At 32.3% G+C, this 19,884-nt stretch overlaps 3 protein-coding genes across 3 annotated transcripts; 2 read left to right on the top strand and 1 right to left on the bottom strand.

Moving 5' to 3' along the window:
- Positions 1-1,070: 1,070 nt before the first annotated feature.
- Positions 1,071-4,264, top strand: LOC102661649 (ALBINO3-like protein 2, chloroplastic). The gene is made up of 8 exons (XM_006587752.3): positions 1,071-1,139; positions 2,614-2,661; positions 2,760-2,996; positions 3,096-3,151; positions 3,272-3,389; positions 3,589-3,659; positions 3,901-3,972; positions 4,078-4,264. The coding sequence occupies exons 1-8, from the start codon at positions 1,071-1,073 to the stop codon at positions 4,262-4,264; spliced, it is 858 nt and encodes a 285-aa protein (XP_006587815.3).
- A 2,421-nt stretch (positions 4,265-6,685) lies between these two features.
- Positions 6,686-13,775, top strand: LOC100815316 (uncharacterized). Its single transcript, XM_003533538.5, has 8 exons — positions 6,686-7,490; positions 9,423-9,514; positions 9,608-10,305; positions 10,673-10,743; positions 12,018-12,107; positions 12,221-12,415; positions 12,615-12,777; positions 13,192-13,775. Exons 1-8 carry the CDS (start codon positions 7,122-7,124, stop codon positions 13,350-13,352), a joined length of 1,839 nt encoding a protein of 612 aa, XP_003533586.1. The 5' UTR covers positions 6,686-7,121; the 3' UTR covers positions 13,353-13,775.
- Positions 13,776-15,930: 2,155 nt separating this feature from the next.
- On the bottom strand, positions 15,931-18,686 carry LOC100305724 (uncharacterized). The gene is made up of 3 exons (NM_001248888.2): positions 18,459-18,686; positions 17,461-17,730; positions 15,931-16,151 (listed from the first exon to the last, which is right to left on the bottom strand). The coding sequence occupies exons 1-3, from the start codon at positions 18,664-18,666 to the stop codon at positions 16,096-16,098; spliced, it is 534 nt and encodes a 177-aa protein (NP_001235817.1). The 5' UTR covers positions 18,667-18,686; the 3' UTR covers positions 15,931-16,095.
- Positions 18,687-19,884: the final 1,198 nt, after the last annotated feature.

Raw genomic sequence — 19,884 nt, 5'->3', positions numbered from 1 at the left:
CATGTGCCGTATGCCAATAATACAATACCTCCGGCTTGGGCCTTTTTCATAATTTATTTATGGAGATGTGATTTGAGAAATTCAAACCTTCCTTCATTAATCAATATTTTTGACAAAATCATTTATAATATTTTTTAAGTAAATATGTTTGATTTGCAAAAAAAAAAAAGGTTTAAGACGAAAACTAATTTTCAAAAAAGTTAAACGACCAAAAACATAATTTATAATAAACTCTAATAACAGTGATGGGAGGATGAAAGTTAACAATGACCATTTTGGAGTTTGATTCCATGTGAATATTCCTATATCCATATGGCAATGCTAAACGAAAGTCAAGTAACAATTCCCAAAGGTCATGGTGAAGACCAATATAAAATTTGCAACATGATCTTTAATAGCTCCTCCAACCACAACCAGCTTGTCTATTAGCTCTTCAAATTGCTCCATAACAATTTACTTTAATCCAACCCATTGCAAGAGGCTCCCAATAAATGATGGGGTTTTCACTATTAACAGAAGCAATAATAAGTTACGAGCTTTCATCACCTCTTTGACATCACATTGTACCTTGTGAAACCACCCCAATGGAGGAATGTGAATTATGTGATTTGCTGTGCAGAACTGATTTACTCATTTCTATTTGTCCAAATATAAGACACCATTTACGCTCTAGAATCTAGATGCTCATTTGCTTGCGAATTATTGGTGAGTTGTTGAAGCAAATTTTCATCATAGAAATATTGGTCAATTTCATTCTCTACCAAAGTGTGTCAAATCTCTTTGGAAAATAGTAATATCTAGGAGTATGCATACTTGTTTCCATTCTGTTAGGGCACCTAAGACAATAAAGGTTTGATGTCATGTGGTTTATTAGCTCTTTAAAGGATCTGTAAATAAGCAATTATAGGCCACCTTCCAAAGAGAAATGTTTGTACCTATCAGAACCTTTACAATGCCAAATTAATTGGTACTCCGTATATATGAAAGCTCTGGGATGATAATTATGACTACAAATAATCTCATAGAGAGAGTATAAAGAGAATATACCATCCTTATTTAACTTCTAAGCAATGGAATCATCAACGTTATTAGATGAAGGAGGAGCAAAGTGGAATTACACTCATTCCTGTTTTCCTTTGGTTCGGAGTATTGAGGAATTTAACAGGATATGAGGACGTTTTGTTTGGAAGCATTTGCTCAAGCAGGGAACTAAGTTGCAGATGTTTAATCTAAATTTGGGCACTCTCTAGATAGGAATATCAAGATTTTTTTCATTTCTTGTCTTCCTTTTTGTATATCGCCTTTTTTGGTTGATTTTTCTTCAACCGTGTTCCCGCATGATTTTTAGTGCCTGCTTGGGGATTTTCTTTTTTATTAAAAAAATAAATAAATTGAGTAAGAGCTTAAATTATTCTATACACAATGTGCTAGTGATGTTATTAGTTGTGATAAAAAGAAATGACAAGTATTGGTGTTGTGTTTAAAATAATTGAGTGTTTAAATATCATTAGTTGTGATAAAAAAAATTTAAATATATTTTTAATTTTTATGTATACTTAAAATTTTACGTCCTGATATTTAAAAGATTTTATTATAAATCTTACAGTTAAATATTTGATAATATGACCGGTAAAAAATTATTAGTATTTATTTAAAAAAAACATTTTTAAATATATTTTTTATAACTAATGTATACTCGAATTTAGTGTAATTCCACCATTAAGTGAGAGATGCCTTTGTTGCTGCAGTTTTATAAGCCATACTTGGACTTTCTAACTATACCTATAGCTTTCACAGGCTTTTAGCCTTTTACATTCCTCAGGTAACTTTAATCCTTACATGTTGTGTTGTTAGTATGTTAATGTTGGATAACATTTTTTTTTCTTCTCTAACTGGCATTTTTTTTACTGGTTGAGATTTTGGTCCAAGTGCACTTTCTCTTTAAACTCTCTTTTCAGTGGATAGGTGACATCTTTTATGATGTATTCTGACAATTTACGATTCTAGACCATACAAAAGAGATGGTTATTCATGGATTCAAAGACTTTGGTTCTAATAAAAAAAAAAAAAAAAGACACTCACTGTATATTTTTATGAATAAAGTTGCACTTTGGAACTATCTTCTTTCTAAATCACCTGACATGTGTAGACACTGGAGGTGTGGTTGCAGAAGATTAAAGAGACCTAGACTTTGTTTTTTAATATAAGCTACAATATCCTTACAATCCATCAGATACCAGTCATTTCTTCTAGTTAATCTGAATATCGGATTAGTGAAGCAACTTGAACCAGCGTAACTATAGTAGTAGATAGAGTTAACTTTCAGCAACATTTTAAGTCCAGTGCATTATCATATTTTGAAACCAAAGGTGCATGTTGTGGTCACAGTTTCTGAACTCACATTTGTAGGTTAATTTCCCTGGTCAAAGAAAAGGGGGAACTTTCAGTTATAATATTTTCTAATAATTTTCAACAAGATTAGTAAATTGTCACTTCATTGCTGCATTCCTATTGCATGTCCCATTTTTCAATCCAACTGTATTTTATGGTAAGCATATTCCATCTCTTGTCATGAAGGTTGTAGTAATATTATACTCTAATATACTCTTGCAGGGTAGCCAGCTCTATTGGGTTACCAATAGTTCATTAACCCTCATTCAGGTAAGTAGGAAAACCTTGTGCATCTTTTGGTTATTTTAGTTTGGACCATATTGTACTATAACTCTTGAAGTTGATCCAACAAACAATAAACTTTGCAGCAAATAACTCTTAGACATCCTGCTGTCCTTGCAAAGTTGGGGTTACTGGACAATAGTCCAAAGGGAGCTTCTGAGGAAATTGGTGCTTCTAAAACAGCTCCTTCACCAGGGTTACAAGATAATATTCCAACAGCAGCTATCAAGGAAACTGTTTCGCCTGAAAAAAATCCTCTGGATTCACCTGAAAAGTGGCATAGAATACCTATAGAGGAGATGTCCCCAAAAGAACTGATTACTGTGAGTGAATAGGAACATTAGAATATATGACGTGTGATATATCATTAAAATCAGATTGGCTCTTAGAATGTGATTATTTAATGGTTTGATTGTTTACAGCTTGCAGTCCTATTTTTAAACAGTGATGATAAAGAAAGTGCAATTCCCTTACTAAAGTAAGTTGTCCTTTTTAGTTTGTTCAGAGCGAGGGGAGAAAAATTGGAAAGGAGATGCTTTGTTATATTTTTAAGCTTTATCTCTGGTTGATGGTGCATTATATTGAATTCCATCTACAGACTAGCCCTTGATAAGGACCCTGAATATGTACGAGCTTTAGTTTTGATGGGACGGGTTCTATTGCTGAAGCATGTAAATGATGAAGCTCATGAGTACTTCGAGCGTGCAATATCGAAAGTATGAATCATACCTGCCAAAATGTTGTTTTTAATTTGTTTTGCTGGTTTATCTATGTCAAGTATTTGCAGTTCGTCTGTGAATTATGATGTGTTGTTGCATTGCTCTTTTCGTTTGTTTCTATCAGATAATTCTCGTCTCATTTCACTTAGTTTCTGCTGTCAACCCCTAATTATTTTCTGATATTTTTTTTCATTAGCTTTCTCTTGCGGAAGAAGTTGATCTTCCCAGAGGGCTGGAATTGCCTGCGAACGGCAGGGGAAACACATTGTTCTCTGAGAAAACTTTTGTCTCACAGGTTTTTGGATATATGTTAAAAGAAGGCTTGAATATGCATCTGACAGAGGGAATCTTTAGATACCTTGCGAGTCGAATGCATGCCCAAACCTGATACATTATGTTGTTACCTGAAAGATAATTGCACCTCTATTCCTAACTATTGGCAGGCAATATGATTGACAATTTTAGAAGTAGATCTTCAATGGGATTTGCTATGTTTTTCAATTTTCAGTATGGCAGGGAAAGAGCCAGAAGATCCAACTAGCAAAGGCTATTATTTTGATGGGTTAGTATTGCTTTCCAGGTACAATATAGGTTAATTACCTCGATTTAGTGTTGAAATTTCCTCTCCAAACACTGCTATTTCTATCTTACTCATTGGATTGGATTTGATTTGTTGGGTATGCAGCACTCTATTTGACTCGGGTCAAAAGGCCGAAGCTGCAAAGTACCTACGTCTTGTTGTTGCTTATAAACCTGGTTATAAAAAATTCTTGGAACTGTGTGAAAAAGATGATGATATTGCAAGTGATCTTACCCGTAGTAGGAGAGAACTCCAACTTCAAATTTTATTTCTGATGTCTGTAGTTATTTAATGACAAAGCAACAAAGTTTTACCTATCATTTGGCATGTTTGGTTTACAATTTTGAATTTATGTTTTGATCATTCATCAGCTCAGATTTCAGCTGTGACTCAATATTTAATAGAAGATTGTTTCATCATTGAAAGAGCAATACATCATTAGTCCCAATCCTTATAATTATAAAATACAATTTTAGTCCTTGAAAATATATAACAGCTATTTAATTGTTGATGTTACTAATAGACAATGGATTTTAAAATTTGATGATTTCAAAATGAAATTTGCTAATAGACAATTACTATTTTTTTAAAATATTATATTAGCACCCTATAACTTAAAAAGAAAAACAAAGTTGTATCTTCTAAACATGTGCTTCCTAAAACATAAGCTATAGTTTTCATGATTGCTAATATATTCTTACGTATTTTTTAAAAACTTAATTTAAGGTATATTAACCGGCTATAACTTTGATTTTTTTAAAATACATTTAATTGTATAATTTGTTAACATATTCTTTCTTAAAAGTTAAAACTAGTGTGTATTAAATTAACAAATCCCTTTTAAAATATATACATATTAATTTAAATTTTGTTTTATTTGCAACAATAAATGAAACTTAATTTTTTATGCATGATATAAATCTTTATCACAATATACATTATATTTTTATTATTTATTTTAATCTATATTCTGCTTTGATTTCAATTCTTTGTATTGTTATTGCATTTTATTATAATACAATAATATATTTTTTGATAGATGCTCCAAAAAAATTATTTTTTGATAGAATAATATCTTTTATTATTATTATTATTATTATGTGTCACTTTGCTAAAATTTATAAAACGTGGTGAGCGGCGGCTAATAAACACATAGAACATGATAATCCATCCCATTGCATATTCCAAAAACCAGTGGAGAGGAGACGTGTGTTCCGGAACAAGTAAACAAACCTTGACTGTTTTGAAGGAAAAGAAAAAGACAGAAATAAGAAGAATCTTATAAATATTTTAAAATTTAAGTGTAATTTTTTTACAATATCAATTAAATAAATAAATATTTATAAATATATATTAAAATCTATAATAATTTTTTAAAAAATACTCAAATTTAAGTTAGAAATAAAGATGTTGAAAATAATAGATTAAAAAAATAAAACTAAATGATTAATTTTTTTTGTCAGCTTTATGCACTAATAATCAATATTTTTACACTTTAAATTATTGTAAGATAATCTTTTTTAAAGATCAAGAAACTTATCATGATAGATTGTGATTGAGTGATTTTATAAAAAAATTTACATTGTATAATATTTAATTATAAATTATTATTTGAATTAGTTTAAGATAAAATTAATAACCTTACCGCACACATAATTATAATTATAATTGGATGGATGAGTGTGCAAAACTTTTTAATAAGTCTATAACTCTTTCTCCAGAAGATATTCATTAGTAGCACAGGGAGTGCATTAAACAAAAATTACAAAATAGCAACCAGATATACTGCTGCATCTCCATTCAGTAACAATAATAGACCAACCAAATGTTGTCCGATCCCAGTTGTTATAGCCGAAAGATAACATCTAAAACTAGTTTAATTTTGAAGATGAAGAATATAGGCACTTAAAATTAGTTTTTGAAATTCTGTTATAATTTGTTAAACTATTTATTAGATATTAAAACAATAAAAGATAATATCATAGAGAGAATAAAGTTCATCACCGCATGATATAAAATTATGATGAACCATCGAGCGCATATAAACAGAAATTTCTTTATTAGTGCATAACACTTTTATTCATTTTTTATAATACCATTCAATTAAAATTAATTCTCGATTATAGCTTTACAAAATTTAAAGCACTTATATTAAAGATTAACATAAAATTTTGAGGCAAAATTCTAATTCAAACAAGAGAATAACATTAAAAGTTGCATCAAACTTTTATAAAACAAAAAGGAATCATATTTTGAATAATATGTGAATATTGGTATTGATATTAATTTTTTATATGATCGTAATAATAAAAAAATATTAATTTATTTTTTAAACTATTATTTTGATCTTTGACTTTTTTGTACACTTACAAGATAATTACACAAGTTCCAATTTTTCAACTAGTTATGAAACTAATCATAAGGTATTAGCTCAAGATTTAGTCATTTAAAATTTTCATCCCTTTCAAAAAAAAAATTATTTCAAGGGAATAAAACTCTAATTATTTAGATCTTAAAAAACTCTAATTATTTCCTACAAATTCAACATGTTGTCAACTGTATTATTCTAATTGAGTATTTATTTATTTTAATTATAAGCAACTTTTAATAATTTTATACAAAATTGCATGTATTTATAATTTTGTTGGGGTACATCTTATTAATGTAGCCGTGTCCCACTTATTTAATTTTCAGAAGGATAGATACTAAATAAATACAAAGATTTCAACTCATCCTTAAAATTAAAACCACAAACGAATACAAGAAAGCATGATTACCACAGCAAGAACAACAAAACAAAACCCAGCTAAAAAGCAACAAGTCAACAATAAAAATAATCAATTCTTTTCTTCTCTGTCTCCAGCTCTCTTCTCTCTCAGCACAAGCATACCATAGCCTCTGCTTAACCACGAAGAAACCGAGACAACAAAACACACTTTTTTTTCTTTTTTTTTTCCTCCGTTTCTGCCCTGTTCTTTCCACGCTGTTCTTCACCCTTTCAACCAAAACATGATCCACCCCATTTCATGTTTCCTCTTCCAACCCTCAAATTCTCCATAAAGTTCAACTTTTTTCGATCCTTTCTCAACTGGGTCAATCACAACACCAAAAGGGTGTCACACCATTAGATCTCAAATTCTTCAGCTCTAATGGCGACGTGCCCTGCGAATTCCTTCAACTTCAACACCACCCTCTGCGCGTGCACCCCCGGTCACGTGCTCCAGCACGTGAGGAACACGTGCGTGCTCTACGAGGGGAATTCAACAATCCTCACCGACACCGGCGTCGACTACTACGCGCTGAGCTTCCCCGAGACGCTCTTCGCGTTCGACAGAATCAAGAAGTTCACGCAGTCGCAGGCGGTGTTCTTGGAAGCCACGCTCGTTATGCTTCTCTCGTGGCTTCTGTTCTGCGTGTTTCTGAGGTGCACGAAGCTCGGTGATGGAAGGAACGTTTGGTTCAAAATCAGGTGGTGGATCAGTAGGTTGGATATTTGCTTCGCCACAAGGCACTGGCTGGTTAGTTTTTTTTTATTATGTGGTCCTCAGTATCCATCAGCTGTCAATAACTAATTTTTATCTTCGGAGGAAACCTATCTAACCACCTTTAATGGATTATTATCTCGTAATCACATTTTTTTTCATCCACCAGCCTCCAACTCCAGACCTTGGTTTGTTTTGTTTGGTTCTGTGTTTTTGGTTTCGTGAATTGTGGTGATGGTTTAGCTTCGCAATCCAACTTCATCCATGAGTTTGTCTTTTTTAAGGATATAATTTAAATGTAGTGATTTAGATATTTTTGGTGTTCTTTGCTTATCAGAATTAGAGGCCGCCATTTAATGCAAATATTTATTGAAATTGGATTCTCGATTAGTTTAGGCATACAAAATTTAACGAAATTTGCTCTTACTTAATATCTGCAATTAATCTGGAAAACATTTCACACATGTGATTTTTTTTTAAAAAAATAATATGAAATTCTAATATATTAAAACAAGTAAATTCCATTGTTTTGTAAAAAAAAAAAAAAAACACGTAAATCCCAATATGGATTTCATTAGATATTAGAACTTTGCAGTATTCTTTTTTTTTTTTTTATAAATATTATGATATGTGAAATGTTTTTGATGTCATTGATTAGTTATGTGTCAACCTGTCAACTAAAGAGATGATTGGTGTGATTAAATTCTGTTAAATTTTAGATGTCAAACACTCAAACTTATGAAGGAATCCAATTTTAACAACCAGTAAAATTTTAGGGAATAAAATCAGTTTTTTCTTTTTCAATAAGAAAAAGTTCAGCTGATTTAGGTTTCGAGGACTCACTGGGTCAGGATAGACCTCAAGCCTCATTGAGCGCTTGGAAGTATTTTTATAGATCATTCACTAACAAAGTCCTCGTAATGAAAATTGAATTAGCGCCCTTTTGTTATATGAGTTTCTTACCAATTGGACCAACTTTTGTCAACTAAAATCAGTTAATTAGAAGTATGGGACTGAAATTACACAAATGTAAAAGGGGACTATAATTGTATTTAAGTCTAAAATATACCAAATGCAAAATCTTTATCATGCAAACAACCTCAAAAACACATATTTTAGCCTGGCAATAAAAAAGATGATTTTAGCCATTTTTTTTATATCATTTATTGTGTATAAAGAAGGTCTGTTATGTTATGATTATAACGTCCTTGATTGGTCACTTGGTGTCATGGTGGACACAACGGATAAAGAAAATTGAGGCCTTCGTTTTGGCTGATTTTATTCTTAGCTTAAATATGATTAAGTTGCTTGATATATGACTGAATTTTGTTTTGGTTTCTAAAATTATTTTTCTTTGTTGAGTGCTCGATATATTGAATTTTTTTTTTTGAGTTCTTGTCATCAGTTAAGGGATGACGTAGCATCATCACAATCTTTAATAGTGTTGGAAAGATCAATTTGAAAGGTGGCACATCATCCCTTAACTAATAACAGGGACTCACAGAAAAAAATTTCAATATATAGAGACTCAAAATAATGAAAAAGTTTACTAGGGATCTAGAACAAAATTCGGTTATTTATCGGTGACCTTAAACATATCTAAACCTTATTCTTAATTATGCATGTCGTGCCAACAATTTTGTAGTGGCTGACATTTGGTTGGATTCACGTTTTCTTCTAAGTTTCTGGCATGGCAAAAAGGCTTCTGTTTGATTCACGTGTATGACTAACAATGTTCAATAGTTATGATTGCTTGCGGCTGTTCCTGAAGAATCAGCATTGCAACATAGGCATGCTCCCGTAGTCATGTGATTGTTATCTGTTGTTTTAGTGCCATAACATTATCCTTCTCTTTCCATTATGTTCTTACCTACTTACTCATCAGAGGAACTTAAAACAATAGGCATATTGTTATTGAGTTTATGTATGAAAAATGCTTTATTGGGTGCCATTTTTTGTTCCTTGTAGGATGATCAGAAAGTGGTCACTAAACGCAAAACAGAACTTGGTGGAGCTTTCTCCATAGCAAGTTGGATACTATTTATTGGTTTGTTTGCTGCGTGAGTCTCTATTGCCTTATGTCGCCTTATTGTTAGGATATTTAGCGAAAATCTTTCATTTTGATTTTGAGTCAAGTCTCAACCTTCCATCAGGTTGCTGTACCAGATCATATCAAAGAGATCAATTGAGGTGCACAATGTAAGAGCAACAAATGGACAAGAGTTAGCCTCTTATTTCAATGACATGGAGTTCAATATAACAACTGTATCTAGTATGAGCTGTGCAAATCTACGTAATCTAGGTAATGTAGTTACTGGGAATCCTGGCTTTATCGACCAAAGAGTTGTTCCTCTGTCGACTTTAGCAAACTACTCTTGTTACAACTCAAGCACGGGGCCAACTGTAGTATTCAAGTGTAAAAATTGCAAGGTCATCTATGATCACATGTACATTTCGTGGCAGTTTGTTGATCTCCCCAATAATCCTGCCACTGCTGTTGGTTTTGAGTTCAAACTCACTTCAATGGATATTGCTAAGAAACATGTGAGTTTTGTTAGTGGAACATTAAAGAATGGAAGCAATTTCGATAATAGCCCGGTTACATTCAGAGGGAAGCAATCAAATATTTTGAAATTCAATTTGTTCCCTCGAATATATCATAATTTACATGAGCTAAAGCTCATACAGCCTTTATTTCACGAGTTCCTCCCAGGTTCAGCTTCTCGTGATACAAATGAGCTTCGAGCATCCCTTGAAAGTTCTACCGATGGACTAGTCAACACCACATTGTTTATCAATTTTCTCTCTGATTATGTTGTGGAGATCGATAAAGAGAATATTTTGGGTCCTGGTAAGTACATTTTGTGCATGTCTGCAATTATTGTAGTAAGTTATATTTAGTTTCTTTCCCTTCCTCTTTGAAGTACTCAAGTTGTATGTTTCTCATTTGTAGTCCTTCTAACTTCATTTATTCACAAACTAGATACTATCAGCTTCTTCACTGTCAAGTTCAACCACTGGATCCTTGAATATCTAATTCCTTTTTCATTCTATATCTCAATTTCTAAAATGAGAATAACCTATATCTACAATCTGAATTGTTAAATTATCAACTTGTCGAACTAATAAGCTCTACGCTTTGTTCTGGTCTAGGCCTAATCAATATCATATCTTTGCTAACCCATTTGCGGTAATATCTGTTGTTGCTTCATGTGCAGTGAGCTTCCTTGCGGACCTTGGTGGCTTGTATTGTATTAGCATAGGCATCTTTTTCTACCTGTTGATACAGGTATACTTCTTATTCCTTTTTTGATATTATTCAGTTATGATTCCTTCATACGGACTGTATGCTGTACAGTGGTTTAGGTTATGAGTCTAGTAGGACTTGATCTTTCTATATAGTAGAGCTAGGCTGTGCTCAGGATTATATGTTCAACAACATAACGTCAGCATTAGAAACTACCAGTTCTTGATTTCAACTTACATTAGTGCTTGTAATTTTTAATTCATTGGTGTATGGTTGTTAGAATTGCATGTTTCAATGCAATTCAGCAACACAGTGATTCAAATCATGTGATGAATTGCAAACAACTTTGAACCATGCAATCATGCAGTCCTGCATGAATCAGTGTGCTTCTGTACCACCCATATGAGTCACATTTTTTTTTTGTCTGATTTTCTTTCACCACTTCTCATCAAATAAACTTACCCTATGTTTGGAGAAAAGAAAAAAATTGAAATTTGAATTTAAAGGAAAGGAAAGTGGAAGGAAAGAAAAATTTAAATTTTTATTTCTATAAATCCAACTTTCCTTTCCTTTTTCTTTCCATTTTCTCTTAATCCAAACAAAAGAAATTGTATCGTTATCCCTGTTTTCCTTTCTCTCTATTTTCTTTCCTTCCTACCAAACATACCATTAAATTGTTGAATGAAAAGGAATTGGAGCACTACAAAGTGTATTCTATTGCTGCTTTGTTTTCATTCTTCTAAAAAAAGATTCACACGGTCAACTCACTTTATGTACACCTTATTTGACTGTATCATTGCTTTGTGTTTGCTCTGACGTATAACATACGGCTTATAATTTTGTATTGTGAGACTTTATGCTTAAGTTGTTCTGTCAATTCTTAGTTTAAAAATATTACATTGAGAACTATATATCAGTTATATGATATATTTCAAGCTTTTTTTGTTGTTTCTTTGAATCTTACAATTCAATCTGAGTTATGATTTATGATTCAACAATTAGTTTGGCTATTTATGTGAATTGCAATTTGATAACCTAATTAGAGAGCATAGTTGTTTTGTGCCTGCCTATTTGCTAGAATAAGAGATGCAGTGTATATCCTAATTAGAGAGCATAGTTATTTTCTTATGTGAATTCTCTTTTTGTACTAGTTTACTTTTTATAATTAACATTATTTTCTTGTAAGACTGCACATTCTATATTTATTTCTAACAATGAATCATAGATATGTGATTGTTATGGATTCTAATTGCCTTTATATCATAGCTTCTTCATACTTATATTCCATATTGTCATAATCTTCTATTGAATTACAGTGCGAGTATAGGATAAAGAAGCTCAGAAATGAAGATAGCATTATGCGCAGAATTAGAAATCGGCGTAAAGCTCAAGAGCATTGGGACAAAGTAATTTATTTGTCAACTTCAAACATCTTTTATATTTCACAGTATTTTTTTTTGCTCAATTTTATCCTTCTTCATTGTTGAGTTGTATTACTGATATTTCCTCTTTTAATCAGCTGAGGAAATATGTAATGTACACCTACGGCTGTCCTACAATAGAAGACAACTACAATAGCACTGGAAAGGAAACAGATTGTGGTGGATGCATGTTGCATTCAATTCGTGGTAGTGGTTCATCACGTAAACGAAGGCTGAAAAGCAGAAAAGATTCTATAAGTTTGTACCAGAAACCTAGCTTACCTGATATCAAGGTAAAGCTTTTCACTAGTATCTAATTGTCAAATTATGTTCCTTTTATCTCATCTCATGACAAGACTCCTCATTTCACGTGTCATCTATGTATGTAATCTAAGCTATGTAGTTAACATGATTGGTTTGTAACTAGTTTTTCTATTAAAAAATGGTTGAACCTTGGCATTTTTTAATATCTTTCATTGTTTTGTATTCCAGTCAGTGAGCTGCAAACCGCTTGGATCCACAAATGATTCCAAATTGCATTCAGAGAATATGACAAAGCAGCAGAATGCTGGTTCATGCAAGGATTCCCCTCAGTCTCAGTCTCAAGAATCTTCTATTATTGATGATAACTTCATTCCTCCTCTACCTTCACTAGGTACAAATTAACTTGAGTTAATACCAGCTTACTGATTAATAGTCGTTAGTGTATTTTTAACATGATATATTGACCACCATACTTATTAGATGATACATGACACCCTTAAAAGGTTTACTTATTAGGCAATACACATGACATACTTAAAGGCAATCTCTTATTATTTATTGTTACTTTGCTAAGCTTCAAAAACTGAACCAAGTCTTAGATCCACTTTCTCCATCCTGTCTTCCAATTCCATGACTATGCACTGCTAAGTGCTACATCCGTTGTTTGTGATGCTTGTTTCTACATTGTTCGAATAGCTGCTATTTAATGATTTTGCATAACTTCTTGATTTTCTTAGTTTTGAAAATTGTTTGTTGGTGCTTTTGCTACCTCTCATACATTAACTTGTATGCAAATGCAATGCAGAAATTAAAGGTGGCTCTGAAATGGACTTGTCCGATATTCAGAAGAATCTAAAAAATTTGTACGAGTATAATGTCATGCTAAGGAACAAATTATTAGCTGCACAATCTCTGCTCAATTCTTCCTCAACTGGGCACACTTCTTCAGTAAACAAGGAAACTTAGGTATCTTTTCAAACAAGAGTCTTTATCGGTGTGCACTGGTCAGATTTGTTCCATGATTTTTACAACAAGCATGGATGTTCTACAATGGAAGTTGATTCTTGATTGAAAATGAAAACTGACCAAAGGGAACTAAAGATTGTGAAAACTTTGCAAAACACAAATGCAAGAATGTGGTGCATGGACCTCTACTTCTCCTGGCCAGATATTCCTTCCTACATTTAAAGCTACTAAGCATTGTGATCCACATTTGTTTGAGAAAAGGGATTTTGGTTCTTTCATGTTGATTTTCGGTGTCAATATTCATTTCACATAACCTTGTACAGCTATTGATTTGTTTTGTGCACAGTAGAGTAGCAGTAGAGTAGCACCCAACTTGTTCTTACAGGCATTATTGTTGTGAATGAATAGTCCTTCAGAACGTAATCTCTTTCTCTCTCTCTCTCTAGAGATGATAAAAAAATTATAAACATGGATACTTATAGGTAAAACTCGTTAGGGTTAGTTTTGGATAGCTTAATAGGAACTTGTGAGTAAAAATGATTTTCTTATTAATGGAGTGGGGGCGGGCAATAAGGTGCTTGTGTTCGTACTTAAATGCTTCTAATTATCAGTTTAAAATTTAATACAAAAACTAAAACATGTTTCAAAATTTGTTTTGAAATTTGAGGTATTAGAATTTTTTTTAAGTATATATATATATATATATATATATATATATATGTGAGTATCATGATGAGTATGAAATGGATTTGCCTCCCATGAAGTGATGGGAGATATTACAGTACTCATACTAATTCTATACTATTGTCATCCCTAGATACAACCTCTGGCATCCAAAAAGAATGTTCACTTTATTGGTTTGGAATAGACAGATAGTCACAGCTATTTGTAGGGTCATCAAAGATTCAAAAGTTACATTGAGTGATAATAATTAACGTTTATTTCAATGACATTGGAGCTTGGGCGGGTGGATTTTAATCTTTTAGCTTAGAGTATCCACAATGACAAATTATATCATCGGTTTTTAATTACTTTTGTGGATCTTAAATCACATCAATTTTAAGAATTCTATCAACTTTTTACTTCAACAGTAAACTCACTAAGAGCAATTTTATCAACAATTCATGACACAGTTCGTCAGTGAACGAACTTAGCTTTCAAGCGTTCGACTATTGGAGTGCCCTCAATGCATTCGCCAATTGTACAATTCGTTTGTCACCAAGATTAGGTTCTTAAAGAGAAGGTTGATATATTATATTATATTATATATATATATATATATATATATATATATATATATAGAGAGAGAGAGAGAGAGAGAGAGAGAGAGAGAGAAAGAGAGAGAGAGAGAATGTGTGTGTACAGTGAGCAAGTTAAAAGAAAAGAGAGATTAAATTTTTTAAAATAAAAATAAAAGATAAATTGTGTTGTGAAATGACCATGGCTCTAAGTTACCGTTTGCTACTTGTGTAGCTAAAAATTGAACGTTTCCTATCCTATAAATTGGTCAGGAGCTACAATTTTTTACCATTGCAATCAATAGTGCCAAGATTTAAATGCTATAAATTGTGTTTCAAAGGGTTGTAACGTGAGATGAGCAGACCAATTCAATGGCAGATATATTGTACAAGTTATGACCAGTGTCACGAACAGTTGAGCTACTTACCTAAGAGAATTCCTATCTTGTCAGAATTAGCTTCTAAATTGAGCATGACTCTTCCTCATTGGGGTTTGGATTTTTCCCATATATTATTATAGGCAAAATTGATCTCTTATTTGTCTTAGAATTCAATTTTAATTTTTCTATAATTTAATTCACGAATTTAGTATTCTAATTTTTTACAATCTCATTATTTTAGTCTTCAATCCCGAAATTAGACGATGATTGTTAATTGCTTACCTTGACCGTCACATGTTGCTCTTTTATTGGACACCGCCACTTGTCACATTGGAGGTTGACGTTAATTAGGTGCACCTAATCAACCTCCAATAAAAGCGCAACACGGGTTGCCAAGTAACAGTCAATGTCCAATTTTTGAGTTTTGGATTGAAATAACGGAATTAAAAAACTGAGAGATTAAATTCGTGAACTGAATGATAAGACCAAAATTGTAAATTTGGGATAAATAGGGAATCAAATTTGCAATTTTACCATTAAATGATGAAATCATAGAAACATGTCAAGAGAGACGCCGCATCCTCGGTTTGCATGTTTGGAAAATAGCCTTTCAATGATCGTGACACTTGTACCCTTTCTACTTGACTACACTAACCTACCAACCATAATTCAGGTTAAGAATTTTAAAATCAATGAATATGAGAAATACTAGCAAAAACGCTCTTTCCTTTGGGTAAAATTCATCAGATTCAACTAAATATATGGCTTTTATTCCCAAATTAACATGACTTAAATAAATTTTAACCAATAAAAAAATAAAAGAAAGAAAATATTATAGAATGCTCAACTAACATTGCTCTTTTTCCTTTTGATAACCCAAATTCATAAACCAACCAATTCAACAACCATTTCCATCCATACAAACATAATTAAGGGTAATTTGTGACTTATCTGTTTTGTACTCAAATACCGGGATCTTTGTATTGCAGTAATCATAATAGGCAATTGTGGACACGAAATGCATCATACAATTTATTTGGTCCATTGTAACTGAGCCACAGTATAACTTTGGGGGACGATTACAAAGTACAAACTTGGGAAGTCCTCCTCATTCCTTCCATAGCTTCAGGACAACATTGCCTTCTCCAACAGCTCCTGCAATTCCCCCTTCTGATATGCATCTGCAGCCACGCACAAAAAGTGAGAGGAGGGCAAGTATTTTCTAGAAATCTAGTGATGGTAACAACATGATATCATGATCTAATGTGAAAAAGATAAACCTGATAGCTGATTCTTATGCAGTCAATTATAACAGCAATGAAGAAAGATGGGGGGGGGGGGGGGGGGGGGGTGGGACTATTTGAAAGGAACATTTAATTTTCTTCAAACTAGTTCAAATTGATTGCTAGGAAGAGAAGAAATCTGGGTCTAACTCAACCCTAAAAGTTAACTCATAGAGTGAGGGTTGCCCTCACCTTATATGCTCTATCTTGACACTATTTCTAGTCAATGTGGGACTTGGGTTTTTTTTTTCTAATTCACCCTCTCACGCCCAACACTCTTTGGTGGACTTGGTGTGTGGTCCTTTTGAATGGATCTAGGATAGGCTTTAATACCAAGAAGAAATCTGGGCCTAACTCAACCCTAAAAGCTAGCTCATAGAGATTAATGTGCAGTGTACTCTAGCATTTTGTAGGTATCATTTTGGCAATAGCTGATTATAAAACAGTGTCTCTCTGTCATCGAATAATACAATCTTTATCTTTATCATGTTACATTTAAATCAACCAGGTCAGCTCTGGCATATTTATTTTTTATTTATATCAACCAATTAATATGACTCTTCCTTTTTAGGTTCAAGCTAGTGAATTTTCAATCTCCAAAGAATGAGAAGGAAGTTGTAGTGTAGGCTAATCCCAAAAAAAAATATTGGACAAAACTTAGACGCAATTTATCATGTGTTTTTGGTGTTGTTCTCCTATCAGAATTTAGTTTTATCTTTGTAACCTATGTTAACCTTTAATGTAAACCTGCATTACACAGATTTTTGAGGTGAAACTCCAACTTTGAGTAGAGAACAACACCAAAAACATCTAAGGAACTGCATCTAAGCTTTGTCCAATAATATTTCCATAAGTTTTAAGATGTTAATTACTAGTAGCAACTTGGTCTTCATATTTCCTAGGTCAAATGCAAAATCTGAAGTTTATTATAGCTCTACCCTTTAACTTGTCTATCTTGGTTCTCTTATTTATATCTACTAATTTACTATCCTTGCTGGTCATTATTAGAGATATAACATAAACTATTGACATGTCTTCATCTAACAGTTTAAGCTTTTGCAAATCGCAAAAGCCAGTTCATGACAAATCATGTTTGAATGATTCCATTATTGAGGCAAATAAAATTTTACGCATCAGAAAAACAAGGTAACCACAAAGGAAAAATTAACTACGTATTGAAAACATAAGCCCAAGACACATTACATACCAACAGTGATATCACAGCCACCAAAAAACTCTCCTTCTATGTAGACTTGAGGAAAGGTAGGCCAACTGGAGTACTCCTTCAGCCCTTGGCGCAACAAGTCATTTTCAAGCACGTTTATGGTTTCAAAAGGCACATTTAGAGACTTCAATATTTGCACCACTGTGTTTGAGAATCCACACTGTGGAAAATCTTTAGTTCCCTTCATAAACACAACTACTTTATTTGAAGCAATAACTTGATCCAAGGTAGACTTCAATTGAGGAGTCAATGCTGAAACAAACCAAAACCCAAAGTTATAATTTTTTCTGAAATCATAAAAACAAAAGACAACCTAAATGCAGTTCTCTGAGTCTATTTGATTTCCTTTTCACCTTTTGATTTTAAAAGTTGTTTTTAAAACAATTTAACATTACTCAGCACTCTATTTTTCATCCAAAATCTATAAACTAATGTATCCCGGTGTCAGAAGGCTCCTCGCTATGTAAAAGTATGGGGAACCCATGATCAACTGATTACCAAGGCACAACTTAACCGCAGCACTAGGACTCGCCCACCAAAATCTACAAAGTTTAGAAAATTGTTTCCAAAACAAGTGTTTTAAAAACCAAAATAATTTTTTAAAATAGAAATCAAACACATGCAAAGCGTTTTTGTTGCTGTTCTCGGATCAGGATTGGAGTTTCACCTCATTGGCTCGTTGTCAATTAGTGCAAACTTTTAATATGCAAATAAACCAGATAAAACTTCAATTCTGATTGGAAAACAATATAAAAAACAGTGAAGTAACTGCATGTTGTCCAAAAAAATGATAAAATTGATACCTGGTACATAATTTATCATCATTATTATTTTGATGATAAAGGGGGTACTTAATTGATTGAATTGAAGCTATTCCCCGAAAGTTGAAGCATGCAATTCATATGGGAACCATGAAGATTGGAACTTTAGCGTGTTTAAACGAAAACCCATGAAAGAAAAAGAGGGGGCAGCAGTAGTACCCGAGGAGCATCGAACGGTTGTGGAAGCGCGTTTGAGTTTGGGTTGGAAGTGGAGGTTGTGGGTGAAAACAAGAGTAGAAGAGAGTCGAAGAGACAGTGTTGAGGATGTTACTGTTACTCCTCCAACGTGGGAATGGAATGATGATGATGCTCTTGGTTGCAACGGCAACTGCAAAGTCATAGGCTTAGCGCAGTAACACCACGACATGTTTGTTTCCGCTGCCTTCCAAACAGAGAACACACTTTGCTCCAGATGTCTTAAACTCCTTCACTTCCACTGCTCCCCTTTTTGTCTCAACTCTCAATAAAATACCGTCTCAATAAATCAATAAATCAATAGATTGATGAGAAAAAGGGATATGCACTTAATTTTATCATCACATCAATCATAAACTATTATTAATGATAAGATAGTTAAATTTTATAAATTTATCTTAAAAATTATGTTAATTATGATTTATAATTAAATGATATACTAATATCTTTAAATATTTAATGTGTTATCTTAAAAATTATGTTAATTATGATTTATAATTAAATGATATACTAATATCTTTAAATATTTAATGTGTGTGATAAATTTATTAATTTAGATAATATTTTATTTTGAGTAACAAAAGATAATTATTTTAATAATTTTATTTATTTATTAATTGTGTAAAAAAATATATGTGAAAAATATATAAAAAACTAATTTCCAATAAAACTGAAGTTATAAATAAGGCCGTGGAATTATTGCACATTTATTTTTAACAAGATATGTTACTTTATCAGAAAGGCTTCTAAAACTTGTATTTGTTTAAATTATAAATAAAAAACTCAAATGGGGCATTTTTAAATTTAAGTATAAATGTAACAAAAAAATTGTACAAATTAATCCATTAATCTTTATTGTTACCATTAACAATTAATGGTAAATTTGGAAAAAAGAAAATATAAGATGTTATCTTATTCACCAAGGTGAATTTTAATCTTATCACATGAGATCGATTAAAACGACTCAGTTTATCACATTTTCTTTACCCTTTTGTATTCCTCTTTTAATGCTGAGGATGTATAAATGCTGCACAGAAATCATTTAACCACACAATTCATCTGAAGTCTTTTTACTATTGTTCTACCACTTCATCAATGCCTTCAACCAAATCCAACAAATGACCAATTCATCTCCTCTTGAAACACACCAGTAGGCTTCCATTCAGAGACATGTTACAGAAACCTCTGGTGTGGTCTGATTAGGAGGGGGTGAAAATTTATTGCAACTGATAGAAATGAAAGATGAGAGTAGGGAAGCCACTAGATTAACACTTGAGATAAAAAGTTATGACTTCCTTCAATTACAATTGTTGATCTAATCCAAAGGTGTAAAGAGAAAAGCTAACAACACATTCTATCACATCCTTTTATCTCAAGTGTAAGAACTACA

The sequence above is a fragment of the Glycine max genome, chromosome 9 (genome assembly GCF_000004515.6).
Source record: "Glycine max cultivar Williams 82 chromosome 9, Glycine_max_v4.0, whole genome shotgun sequence".
Lineage (NCBI taxonomy): Eukaryota > Viridiplantae > Streptophyta > Magnoliopsida > Fabales > Fabaceae > Glycine > Glycine max.
Note: the sequence above shows the minus strand (reverse complement) of the source record. Positions and strands in the feature narration are given on the sequence as shown.